The sequence below is a fragment of the Apodemus sylvaticus genome, chromosome 3, assembly GCF_947179515.1.
Source record: "Apodemus sylvaticus chromosome 3, mApoSyl1.1, whole genome shotgun sequence".
NCBI lineage: Eukaryota > Metazoa > Chordata > Mammalia > Rodentia > Muridae > Apodemus > Apodemus sylvaticus.
The window spans coordinates 110,246,406-110,260,741 of NC_067474.1; the positions used below are offsets into that span (position 1 = coordinate 110,246,406).

General features: G+C 40.1%; 1 protein-coding gene across 8 annotated transcripts in view; it reads left to right on the forward strand.

The window, feature by feature from the left end:
* The window catches only part of Fggy (FGGY carbohydrate kinase domain containing), a 398,632-nt gene that overhangs the window by 213,848 nt on the left and 170,448 nt on the right, over positions 1-14,336 (forward strand). For all 8 annotated transcript variants that reach the window (XM_052176778.1, XM_052176777.1, XM_052176775.1 and 5 more), the window contains one exon: positions 12,692-12,795. In XM_052176778.1, the coding sequence (XP_052032738.1) occupies positions 12,692-12,795 (104 nt within the window). The remainder of the gene's footprint in view (positions 1-12,691; positions 12,796-14,336) is intronic.

Sequence of the window (14,336 nt, forward strand, 5' to 3'; positions counted from 1 at the left end):
ATGTGAGTGCTGTCAGACCACGAACAACCAAGTTCTGCAGATACAGGTCGCTCTGCTTCAGAGAGTATCCCAGGAGGCTCCTTAAGCTGCTGTTTTTCCTCACTTGTGCCTTGGCTTAGTATCTCTTGTCTAAAAGTCTGCACAGAATATCTGTTTCTTCCTCAAAATCTCCCCAGTTAACAGGCATAATTCTTCGTAATGTCATTTGACTTTGGAGGCCCCCTGGCTCTCCCAGAAAGGTCAAGTTTGAAGGTCCCACCCTCCTCTGAGACTTAGCTCATTGCCTGCTTGTCAGTGTCTCCTGGTGTATCTGCCTCCCCCCACCCCACCCAAGATGTAAACAGTAACTTTATAGAATAAAGGAAACAACTTCTATCTCTAGCTTTCTACCACTTGATATTGGATATCTGGCATATTATAGGGATCAATATGTAGTTGTATTTTCAAGACAACTGTGTGATTTAGAGTTTCAGTGTTGAATCTATTTATAGGCATATTCCATTGTAAACATTTGTGATACTTATGCCAATTCTCATATTTTTTTAATTCAAGAAAAATAATTTTTGAGAGTTAACTGAGGTAGAATTGGATTTCAACCTGACACTGCACTGTGCATGACTCCTGCAAGTCTTTTATGAATGTATGAATAATGGGGTCCCTGTCATCTCAATGTCCTGTTGAGGTTAGGAAGAAATGAAACTTCTGTTTTTTCTTAACTGTGGATTTTCCTCAGATTATTTAAGTTTCACATTTCCCAGGTATTACATACTAGCCAGCCTTTGAGATTGGAACTCTCTTGGTAGATGTAAGGAGCAAAGGAGTAAGATGTAGTTATCTGAGGGTCTGTTCTTTGTTTTCTGTTTCCTCAATCTCCATTAGACCTATTAGATCTTTGTATTGGTTTCCTATTAGTTGAAATTATGGAAGAGTCTGTCATTAAGACAAAAGTAATCAATTAACAGAAATTGATAGCAAATTGAATTTTAGTTTGAGTGATACTTTATGTAATTGTGGCTTTGCAGATATGAACACATTTTTTAATTACTCTTACTAATGTTTACAATAGTAGCTGAATTGTGGCACATCTTCCTTATCCCCCACTGCATTACTCTGTCATGAACTGTATATGAAGGACGGGAAGCAGATGTTCTTGTCCATTTCCTTAAGACAGAGTAAACTTGGCAATGCATATACCAAGCCAAAGCAAGTGTGTGAGCTGCCCTGCTAAGCCATGTGTCTAACACTAGAAATACAGAGCTACTGTGGGAGTGGGAAGAAGGATCAGTGTGTGGAGGAAACTGTCCACACATTCTTCCACTCGTGGAATCTTCTTAGAAGCCCACAGGCTGCTGACTATTATCTGTCTAATCTAATATGCAGGAAGCCAAGGCATAAGAAAGTTACGAGATTTCACTCACTTGCCAGACTTGAAGCCAAGCCATCTAATCCCAGAGCACCCTTCTTAATCATTCAGATATCTACTAAATGCCCACCCACAAGACTAACTAGCTTCTGGCCCTGGAGATGGTGTGAGAGGAGGGCTGGGGTGATGGTGGTATCAAGGTGTGTGACATCTCCCTAGGCTTAAATCCCAGCACATTTTAAAAATGGAACTTTACTTTATGAGGACTTTGTAGTACATGAGTATTATTTCTATATCACTCCCTTTCCTCCCTCCTCCCCTCCAACTCTTCCCCTTGTTTAATTACTATTTTCCTTATATATTATGTAATATATTACATAATATATATAATATATACATATGCACACAAACATGCTTAAACCTCCTGAATCCATTTTGCATACCTTTTATGTGCTTGAACATAGGACTCCTTTTAAGGTAAATGTAGTTTATGATTTGTTTTGGGTGAACTGTAGAGCACAGTTCTTTCAAAGCTAAGAAAATGCTTTAGGAACACTGTGACTTTAAATGCTCTTTTAGTTGTGCTTCCTCTCAGCATCTGCTGGGCCCCATGTTAACCCTGCAGGCTTTTTCTAGTGGCCTACTGAGAGCAAATTCTGAAAGACACTTTATTCAACTGTGCCATTTGGGACTATTGTGAGTTACTACAAGGAAAGAGGTTTTTTGTTGTTGAATTTTGTAAGCTCTGTAAATTCGTATAGGGTAGGACTATGTGAGAGCCAGATAAACCTGGATATGCCACCCCTGTTATAATAGTGATGACCTTAGAAAAATTTCTTTCTTGGATTCAGTTGGCAAGAATTTTGTTGAGTATTTTTGCATCGATATTCATAAGGGAAATTGGTCTAAAGTTCTTTCTTTGTTGGATCTTTGTGTGGTTTTGGTATCAGCGAAATTGTGGCTTCATTTTTTTATTATTTATTTTATTTTTTATTCGATATGTTCTTTATTTACAATGCAAATGATTTCCCCTTTCCTGAAGTCCCCCTCCCTGAAAGTCCCATAAGCCCTGTTTGTTCCCCAATCAACCCCTTTCCACTTCCCTATCCTGGTATTCCCCTACACTGCTGCACTGAGCCTTTCCAGGACCAGCAGCCTCTCCATCCTTATTCTTGGGCATCATTTGATATGTGAATTGTTTCTTGGGTATTTCAAGCTTCTGGGCTAATATCCATTTATCAGTGAGTGAATACCATGTGTGTTCTTTTGTGATTGGGTCACCTCACTCAGGATGACATTCTCTAATTCCAGCCACTTCCCTAAGAATTTTATGAATTCATTATTTTTAATACCTGAGTAATAATATTCCATAGTGTAAATATACCACATTTTCTGTATCCATTCCTCCATTGAGGGACATCTGGGTTTTTTCCAGCTTCTGGCTATTATAAATAAGGCTTCTATGAGCATAATGGAGCATGTGTCCTTATTACATGCTGGGGAATCCACTGGGTATATGCCCAGGAGTGGTATAATGGGGTCCTTCCATAGTATCATGCCCAGTTTTCTGAGGAACCGCCAGACTGATTTCAAGAGTGGTTGTACCAGCTTGCAACCCCACCAGCAGTGGAGAAGAGTGCTCCTCTTTCTCCTCATCCTCGCCAGGACCTGTTTTCTCCTGAGTTTTTGATCTTAGCCATTCTGACTGGTGTGAGGAGAAATCGCAGGGTTGTTTTGATTTGCATTTCCCTGAAGACTAAGGATGTTGAACATTTCTTTAGGTGCTTCTCAGCCATTCCATATTCCTCAGGTGAAAATTCTTTGTTTAGCTCTGTACCCCATTTTTTTAAGGGGAATATTTGGCTCTCTGGTGTCTACCTACTTGAGTTCTTTGTATATCTTGGATATTAGCCCTCTGTCAGAGGTAGGGTTGGTAAAGATCTTTTCCGAATTTGTTGGTTGCCATTTTGTCCTTTTGACTGTATCCTTTGCCTTACAGAAACTTTGTAATTTTATGAAGTCCCATTTGTCCATTCTTTATCTTAGAGCATAAGCTATTGGTGTTCTGTTCAGGAACTTTTCCCCTGTGCCCATGTGTTCAAGCCTCTTCCCCAGTTTCTTTTCTATTAGTTTCAGTATGTCTTGTTTTATGTGGAGGTCCTTGATTCACTTGGACTTGAGATTAGTACAAGAAGATAAGAATGGATCATTTTGCATTCTTCTGCATGCTAACCTCCAGTTGAACCAGCACCATTTGTTGAAAAGGCTATCTTTTTTTTCACTGCATGGTTGTAGCTCCTTTGTCGAAGATCAACTGACCATAGGTGTGTGGGTTCATTTCTGGGTCTTCAATTCTATTTCATTGATGTACCTGCCTGGCACTGTACCAATACCATGCAGTTTTTAACACTATTGCTCTGCAGTACTGTTTAAGGTCGGAGATAGTGATTCCCCCAGAAGTTTTTTTACTGTTGAGAGTTGTTTTAGCTATCCTGGGTTTTTTGTTATTCCAGATGAATTTGAGAATTGCTCTTTCTAACTCTATGAAGAATTGAGTTGGGATTTTGGTGGGGATTATATTGATTCTGTACACTGTTTATGGCAATATGGCCATTTTTACTATATTAATACTGCCAATCCAAGAGCATGAAAGATTTTCCATCTTCTAAGGTCTTCTTCAATTTATTTCTTCAAAGACTTGAAGTTTCTGTCATACAGCTCTTTCACTTGTTTGGTTAGAGTCACACCAAGATACTTTATATTATTTGTGACTATTGTGAAGGGTGTCATTTCCCTAATTTTTTTCTCAGCCTGTTTATTCTTTGAGTATAGGAAGAATACTCTTTGCAAATACTGATTTGCTTGAGTTAATTTTATATCTAGCCACTTTACTGAGGTTGTTTATCAGCTGTAGGAGTTCTCTGGTGGAGATTTTTGGGTCACTTAAGTATACTATCATATCATCTGCAAATAGTGATAATTTGATTTCTTCCTTTGCAATTTGTATCCTTTTGACATCCTTTTGTTGTCTAATTGCTCTAGCTAGAACTTCAAGTACTATATTGAAAAGATATATAGAGAGGGGGCAGCTTTGTCTAGTCCCTGATTTTAGTAGGATTGTTTCAAGTTTCTCTCCATTTAGTCTGATGTTGGCTACTGGTTTGATGTATATTGCTTTTACTATGTTTAGGTATTGGCCTTGATTTCCTGTTTTTTCTAAGACCTTTAACATGAAAGGATGCTGAATTTTGTCAAATGCTTTTTCAGCATCTAATGAAATGACCATGTGGGGTTTTTTCTTTGAGTTTGTTTATGTAGTGGATTACATGGATGAATTTCTGTATATTGAACCATCCCTGCATCTCTGGGATGAAGCCTACTTGTTCATGGTGAATCATTGTTTTTATGTGTTCTTGGATTCGGTTGGCAAGAATTTTATTGAGTATTTTTGCATTGATATTCATAAGGGACACTGGTCTAAAATTCTCTTTCTTTGTTGGATTTTTGTGTGGTTTTGGTATCAGCGAAATTGTGGCTTCATAGAAGCCATAATTAGTTGGATAATTTTCCTTCTGTTTCTATATTGTGGAATAGTTTGAAGAATATTGGTGTTAGGTCTTCTTTCAAGGTCTGATCGAATTCTATACTAAAACCATCTGGTCCTGTGCTTTTTTTTTTTTTTTTTTTTTTTTTTTTTTTTTTTTGCTTGGGAGACTGTCAATGACAGTCTTCTATTTCTTTAGGGGTTATGGGACCATGGGAAGATGGCTCAACAGTTAAGAGCACATGCAGCTTTTGTAGATTGCAGGAGTTTATGTTGTAGCACCCACATCAGTCTGGTCACACATCCCTGTAACACTGCCTCTGATTTGGTCTACACATACACCTGCATGCTTATAGGATCTCTCTCTCTCGCCCATACTGTCTCTCCCATTCTCTCTCTCTCTCTCTCTCTCTCTCTCTCTCTCTCTCTCTCTCTCTTGCTCTCTCTCTCCTTTTCCTCTCCCCTAAATAAAAATAAAATAAATGTTAAAAGAAAACTTTCCTATTTCAACTGTTTGTAGACCTGTGTGGCAATAATCACCTCACGATACTGCCATGCAGTTTCTATTTGAAAAATCTTCTAAAAATCAAGTGTGATTTCTAGCAATCTTTTTATTTCTTTTTTTTAACTTTTTAAATTTATTTTCTATATTCTTTATTTACATTATAAAAGCCTTCCCCTTTCCCAGTTCTCCCCTCCCCATATGTCCCATAAGTCCTCTTCTCTCCATCCATTCTCCTATCTTTCCCCCTCCCTTTTCTCTGTCCTGATACTCCCCTACCATGCTGGATCAAGTCTTTCCAGGATTAGGGCCCTCTTCTTCATTCTTCATAGGAATCATTTGATATGCTAATTGTATCTTCAGTATTCAGAGCTTCAGGGCTAATTAATATCCACTTATCAATGATTGCATTCCATGTGTATTCTTTTGTGATTGTGTTACCTCGCTTAGGATAATATTTTCCAGTTCCATCCATTTGCCTAAAAAAATCATGAATTCATTGTTTTTAATTGCTGAATAGAACTCCATTGTGTATATATACCACATTGAGGGATATCTGGGTTCTTTCCAACTTCTGGCTATTATAAATAAGGCTGCTACGAACATAGTGGAGCATGTGTCCTTATTGCATGCTGGGGAATCCTCCGGGTATATGCCCAGGAGAGGTATAGCAGGGTCCTCCGGAAGTGTCATGCCCAGTTTTCTTAGGAACCGCCAGACTGATTTTCAGAGTGGTTGTACCATCTTACAATCCCACCAGCAGTGGAGGAGTGTTCCTCTTTCTCCACATCCTTGCCAACACCTGCTGTCTCCTGAGTTTTTAACCTTAGCCATTCTGACTGGTATAAGGTGAAATCTCAGGGTTGTTTTGATATGCATTTCCCTAATGACTAACGATGTTGAGCATTTCTTAAGGTGCTTCTTGACCATCCATGAGGTCCACCACCCTGTTGCTGTAGCCATATTCATTGTCATACCAGGAAATGATCTTTACAAAGTTGTCATTGAGAGCAATGCCAACCCCAGCATCAAAGGTGGAAGAGTGGGAGTTACTGCTGAAGACGCAGGAGACAACCTGTTCCTCAGTGTAGCCCAGGATGTCCTTTAATGGGTCCTTAGATGCCTGCTTCACCACCTTCTTGATGTCATCACACTTGTCAGGTTTCTCCAGGTCCACAAGGGATACATTGGGGGTAGGAACATGGAAGGCCATGACAGTGAACTTCCCATTCAGCTCTGGGATGACCTTACCCATAGCCTTGGCAGCACCAGTGGATGGATGAAGGGATGATGTTCTGGGCAGCCCCACAGCCATCACACCACAGCTTCCCAAAGGGTCCATCCACAGTCTTATGAGTGGCAGTGATGGCATGGACGGTGGTCATGAGCCCTTCCACAATGTCAAAGTTGTCATGGATGACCTTGGCCAGGGGGGCATCGGCAGAAGGGGCAGAGATGTTGACCCTTTTGGCCCCACCTTTCAAGTGGCCCTGGCCTTCTCCATGGTGGTGAAGACTCCAGTAGACTCCACGACATACTCAGCACCACCATCACCCCATTTAATGTTAGCAGGATCTCGTTCCTGGAAGATGGTGATGGGCTTCCTGTTGATGACAAGCTTCCCATTCTCAACCTAGACTGTGTCCTTTAATTTGCCATGGGTGGAGTCATACTGGAACATATAGACCATGTAGTTGAGGTCAATGAAGGGGTCATTGATGGCAACAATCTTCATTTTGCCAGACAGAGAGCAGAAAGCAGTCCTGGTAACCAGGTGCCCAATATGGCCAAATCTGTTCACACTGATCTTCACCATTTTGTCTACAGGATGAGGCTGGTACTATACAAGGAGATGTGGCTGTCTCTGCAACAGGGAGGAGCAGGGAGCTTAGTTTCTAAATTTTTCTAGCTATATTTCAGATGCTCAGTAGTAATATGCAACTTCTGAACTGGACAGTTCCAACACAGAACATATTCATGTTTAAAGACTGTGCTGCTAGACAGGACTCATCTAAACACTTTAAATATATTAACATTAACGTGTATAGCAATCTTATGAGGAGGGTGATTTCTAACTGTTTATATGTAAAATCTGGGGCATAGATGAATTACATGAAACTTAACCAACATCACAGGAAGAATGAATCTTTTAAGTCTCCATTATGTCAACCACACAGGTTGACATATATTAGGTTCTGTGTAGTATACATATTATTCAAAATGAAAGAATTGTATGAGTTATGTCTTCTGCAGAGAAAATGGCTTTATATGACTCTTTCCCTTTGAGGACCTTGCAGTTGCCCCAGATTTTCCACACGTAAGGCTCCAGAACTCCATGTGGAGTTGTCCTTCCATGAATGCCAACCTACTTGTCAGCTTAGTGGAAGAGGTTTTCAATTTATTTGTCAGCTCATTCCTTCTAATGACCTATTCAAGAGTTGATAAAATCTTATGCCATGTTCAAAATCCATCCTATTTTTATTCTTTTGTGAAGAGTCTCAGATTATTATATCAAGAGAATAATCCTCTCTTAGGGTCCCAACACTTAATACTCAGACTCAGTGAATGACCATTTGAGTCAAAGCTCCGCCTCTGAGCAGCATGTGATGACTTTCACATCTCTGAAATTCAGTTCTTTCAACTTGAACTGGAATAAAGGGTGTAGTGTTGGCGGATGCTTGCAAACTCAAATGTACTGTTATATAGCTATGAAGTGAGCCATAATTATAACACAAATGCTAGAACTTGGGTTGTTTTTCTTCCATATAACCCTATAAAAATTTCAAAGCAGTTGTGGTTTGATAAATTACAGCATAATGGACTCTTAAATCATAGCATTTGCAGTTGCTTTTTTCTGTTTGTAAGTATAGTAGGTGCTTAATGAATGCCCATATAGAAGATGGATGTGGGGCAAGGGGGAGGTGGGCAGCAGAGTGGTAAAGAAGAAAATTGCCCATTGTTCTAACTTTTTCTTTTAAGTTTTGTTTTTAAACATGTTGCTTTGCATGAATCATATCTGAATTTTGAGGATAAAGACTCAGTAAATGGAAGTCCCTGAATTTGTTCCTTGAATCAGAAACAGGAGTAAGCTTATTTTTCTTGGTATTTGTTTTGCAGTCATCAAAAACTTCGATTGAGCAATTGCCATACATTAGGCATTGTGCAAGGTTCAGAGGACACACAGTTGAAAATGTGAGAACTTTATGTTGGTACTTATTTCTTCAGCTGCTCATCCATCTTCTGAGGAAGTCAAGATAAACTGAAAGTTGTCCATCATATACAAGACCCCACCCAGCATTGCTGAAGGTTTTGCTTGTCAAAATCTCATCTAATGAGTTGTTTCCTGATGTACTTGCATAACTTGTGGTTTCTCTCAGATTATGAAATGTTTATTCAGAAAGGAGAAAGCCTGCCCTACTCCTACCATCTCTTACTATTTTCTGATTGTATTTGGGCTTCTTGTCTCTGGGGAAGTTGCCCCTCCAAGCTCTGCATGGCCTTCAGAAAATGAAAATGGCCCTATCATGTGATCTCATGAGTACATTACCTGTGTGTTCAGTTCAAGATGGCACCAGGTAGGAAAAAAATCTCCCCTGATAAAAATCAGTAAGAGCAGCTCCGTGCTGGTTCCACTGAGTGTGCTGGTTCCACCAAGTGTGCTGGTATCTGTGCATCAGGATTGGAGCATGAGGGTTCTGAAAGGAACAGTGTGTTATGTGCCTAGCAGAAATATTAGAAGTCCTGAGTGTGCTGTGTACTAAGAGCAGCTGAGGCAGTACCATCATTTGGATTCATTCTCTCATTTTTGAAAAACAGGGGACAAATTCAAATTTGTAGCAGAACTGGGGGCTAATAAAACTTAGATTTTTCTAATTGGTGAGTAAGACACTCATTGTGCTCCATGATGCATAGCATTTCCAAGATCATTCACCTTGTATAAGACACTTAATTGGAGACCACATACTGAGAAAAATAAGTACAAATCATAGGCTTCAGAGCCCCAGAAAACAATGTCAAGTTTCGAATTTGTTCTTGTAGCTCTATGACTCCAAATGCCAATTACCTGAACACTCTGACCCTTTGTTTCCACATTTATTAAAGGAAAGAAGATATATTTACTTCTTAAGGACTTTGTTTTGCAAATATGAACAATTTGCAAACATTGAGTAACAGAGTATTTAAAGAGCTAAGCCTGGTACCCACATTGTCTTAGATGTCTGATAAGTTTGCTTGCTGCAATGGAAGAATATGGCTGATTCTTTAAAGGTAGTTCAGGACAGGGTGATGTCATCAGTGATGGCAGTGAAGAGTATCAATGATGGTAACAAGTCACCTGAATATTAGACATCTATTTTAAGAATATTGCTTTAATATTAATCAGTAAACCAATTTTATTGTCTCATTTTATAGCAGATATTTATTTTCAGATTCTACTGTTTTCTCATTTTAACTTCCTAGCTGTTCCATTCTAAACTTAGATAAATCTATAGTGACTTCTAAATGGAGAGGAAACAAGGAAAGATGTTTTCACGATTTTCTTCTTTCCCTATTTTTTAGACTTCCTAGAACTGAATGACATTGTAATGTTAGGGTTGCCTAGACTACAGTCAGATGGAAGTGGCGAGTAAGGTCTATCAACAGCAATCTCTATGAGAGTTTTGTTACAGTAAGGGCCAGTAGTTGTCAGCCTCCTTTCTGTCAAGAATCTCACATCAATACCTTTGAGACGCCAGTATTTTGAGATGTATAGACAGTAAATATTAGCTACCTGATCTTAGAGAAAAACCCCAGTGTTCATGGTGAGAAGCTGACAGTTGGAAGTTAGGCTATCTTAGTATGAATCATAAACCTCCTTCTAGAGCTCTATGCCCTGATGAAAGTTCTCCTTCCTAAGCCTCAGTTTCATTATTTGTAAAATGAGTATAATAATAGTCGAATCAGCTTAGAAAGTTTTTTAAACAAATAAAACAACGTAGCTATAGCAAGGTTATATAGTAAAAGTTGCTAAAATTTGCTCTTTTTTTCAGATTCTTCCTGTTCCAAAGCTCTGATGTTCTAAAATTGGACTTAAAAGTCACACAGGAAAACATCAGTATTATGTGTTTGAGTAGGAATATCATACACAGAAATGTCAGCAAGATATTATACTTAAGAAGCTGCCACCAGTCCTCCAGTCAGGGAAAGAGGGATGAGTTACTGTAGTCTGAGTGTGGTGGACACCAGAAGGTGCTGGAACCATTGTCTAGAGAGCAGAAGTCCTGGAAAATGCATCTTTCGTGTAAGCCCTGGCTTGGATAAGGGCCTTACCTTTCTTCCAGCTCCTACATCTCCTGGCAAGGCTAACCTGGACCAAGACTGTGCATTGTAGTCCACAGGGACAACCTTTATTTATAGAGTAGAAAGATAGCCTTGATCGGCAAACAAATACGCCCAAGACACTCACAGGTTCAGGACCCAGGGCTAAGATTACCTACTCACTGGAATTAATTTACTGTGCTGACTAGCATAATCTTTGCTGCTGGGCTTCTGAGCGGCTGGGCCCTGAGGGAGTAGACTTGGGAAAGATGTTAGAGTAGAGGGTGTTACTGCTCCCCACACCCAGCTCCTTCTCTCCTGCTTTGTCCAGAAACTAGTGCTATCAATATCTGCAGACTTATTGCCTGAGGTGCTACTCCTACTCTGCCTGTGTCTTGGCAAGTCCTGGGGAATTCAGAGTTTGAGCCTCCCGGTGTCTACCTGTGAACTAATCCTTCTAAGTTGAAATTCTTCATTTAAGGTTCTCTCTACCTCACCAGACTGTGAGCATGGGAGTGCAAGGTTTTATCTAAGGTTTTGTTGTATTCATATGCAGTCTTACTCGCTATTCTTGCCTGAGGTAGCACATAATGTAAACACTTGGCTACTAGCCACATGAAGAAGACAGTACTAGCTTCTTACAGCCTTTATTGGAGAAATTTGAAAATTCAAATTTGAAATGTGAAATTTTGAAATTTCTAGTATCTTTTCCTCCAGGAGTCAAGGTACATAAGACTATTTATCAGGAGATTGAAGATGTCCTAGATAATCAGAAAAATCTGTTCTGAAAAGGTAATACTATGTCAAGGATAAATAAGAGGTCACCTGGGAGTGCACTGAAGAATAGCACTCCCAGCAGAGGAAAGAACAAATGTCTTGATTTATGAATGAATGGGCATCCTTTACTGTGGATTCGGAGCAGGCTGGTACAGAGGAGATGATTAGATGAGATCAAACTGTTCTCTCTGCATCTCAGTGTCTGCCCTACCCTACTCATCTATCACCTTCCTCTTCATGTTGTAGTGATGCAGATTTGCTGGTCTCTGACTTCATACGCACAGCATGTTACCTGTGTGTGTGTGTGTGTGTGTGTGTGTGTGTGTGTGTGTGTGTGTGTGTATGTATGTGTGTGTATGTGTGTGTGTATGCATGCCACACACACACACACACACACACACACACACACACACACACGGTTCTTGATGTCTATTTGAGTAAATGAAGGTGAATGAGCTCTCTGTTATTAACTTCACTTGCTTTCCAAGTATCAAGAAATCCAAAGAAGCTGTGTAAAAAGCTCATTTGTCCTTTTGCTGAGAGGTTCTTTGCTGCCTGGTACTCTTAGAACAGGGACTTTTCTTTCACACCTGGAGCTTTGGAAGGCCTGGACCTAAGAATGGAGACATGAGTGTCCAAAAGCTTCAAACATCACAGTGTTCCTTTGCTTCTTCTTTCCTTGACCCTGGGGAACCATGTGTTCAAAAGAATCCTAGCCAGAAGTGCTTGCTGGCAGGCTGACCTTGGACCTGTCCCATATCCTTTGAAGGTCTCAGATCTTTGTTTGGTGTCTGTTTATGGCATTAATTATATCTGCTAGACAGTGTTAATATGAAATCATCCATGTAATACAAAGAATAGAGAATGTATTCAATGGGCATAGATCTCTCATGGGGGGCATTTTATGTATGTAATCATAGTTGATATTCTGACAAGATTAGATGACATATGTGGACCAGAGTAAAGCAAAAAACAGAAAATACTTCCTAGTTTGGCCTTGGCTGGCAAATAAATTTTGTTGTTTGTCTGTTTGTTATTTTACATTTTTAAAACTTGAGACCACATATGGGATTTTTTTACTCCTTCTTAGGTGTTCCCTCTTGCTTTAAAAAGAAAGTATATTTGCTTGTTTTTAGCCTTCTTACACACACACACACACACACACACACACTCTTTTCTTAAGATTTTGTTTGGTTTTACTCTCTCACAGGAGTGATTGGAGCAGATGTGAGAGGTCACGGGCTCACCTGTGAGGGACAGCCAGTGACATCAAGGCTGGCTGTCATCTGCGGAACATCGTCTTGTCACATGGGGGTAAGTGCACCACGCTGAAAGGCCAGGCCACCACAAACAATGGAGGCAGCCCAGATCCCTTTCCTGAACTACTGGATCCTTCAGCCGTCCATTCTTCCTGTCTCTCCTTGCCTAGCCCAAGCCTGACAGACCTGGCCAAGTTGCTCTCCAGAGGCCAACTTGGGAAGAAATGGAAAGGTGCTCGGTGAGCACCTGGGCCCCAAAGCTGGCAAAGCTGTGCAGATGTCTCCTCAAGGGGTGGCTATGTCTCCCCTGCGAACAGGTGCCTATTTTCCTTGGCCACTGAGCTCTCCCTCATCCATATAAATCCATCTCCCAGGGAGTGTCCTGATGATCTATAGAATCAGGCTGCATAGCATGACTTCAAAAGAACACTGATAAGCAATTTTCACTGTGTTAATTTTTCTCCATGAATTAGTGGAAAGGCTTTCTCCAAGATTGCAGTAAAATTTAGTGCCTGCCCTAAAATTTATATCTTTTTTAAATGCATGAGTCTGAAAGCATTCCATTTCGATAAGTACCCATTTCTACCATATTTTTATTTAAAAGTCATTACTCTGTTAAACTGAGATGGACGACTCCTTGGATTTTTCCCAGATGAGTAAAAACCAAGGAAAAAGTGGAGGAGGAGATGTGCGGAGAATGGAGCAGGACACAGGGCAGGATCTCTGCAGCAAGGGAGCAAAGCTCGTAAATGACTGAGCTTTTCTTCACAGGCAGATGCTTTGATTGAATAATTTTCACTGAAACTTTTTCTTTTGTCCTGGCTACTAAATTCTTAGAACAAAAGGATAGTATAGACTTCCCCATAAATAAGATGGGCTTATAAGAAACTATTATCGCCCAGGGCCCTCGAAAGCAGATTAAGCTTGAGATCACTATACTATGCATCTGGTCTGTGCTAGGCACTTAGTCTGGCCCATGGTCTCTGTGTAGAGATGGCTCCCAATTCCACATGGGGTCCCAGCTTTCTGCAGAAGATGGAGTTTTCTAGTTGCTTTCTCCTGGCATGAGCATTGAGTGAGTGCTTCTCTAAGGGAGCATCTCTACAAGGCTAGCCTGTGACAAGGCCGGTCTTGTTTTTATAGAGCAGAGAGGAAACAGTGACTGACTCAGATGGGAACTTTTGGTGGCAGAAACCTTCCTGACATGACACTTGGGCTGGACTTTAAGGAACTGTATCTTATTTCAAGCTTCTCTGATCTCTAAGCAATATAGTATCTTTTTGTTCCCTTTTTGTTGAAAATAGTTTTTTTCTTATATAATATATCCTAAATACAGTTTCCCCTTCCTCTGCTCCTCCTAGGTGCTCCTCACTCCTCCTGCCATCTGGATTCACCCCTTTCTCTTTCTTTCTAGAAAACAAACAGGCTTCTAAGTTACAATACAATAAGATTAAAAGCAAATACACTGAAATAGGACATTACAAACAAACATAAAGAAAAGTAATCCCATACTCAGTAATCCCACTTAAAAACCCATAAAATTGGAAGCCAAAGTGTCTGTGTGTGTGTGTCTCTGTGTGTATATAAGTGTATTTT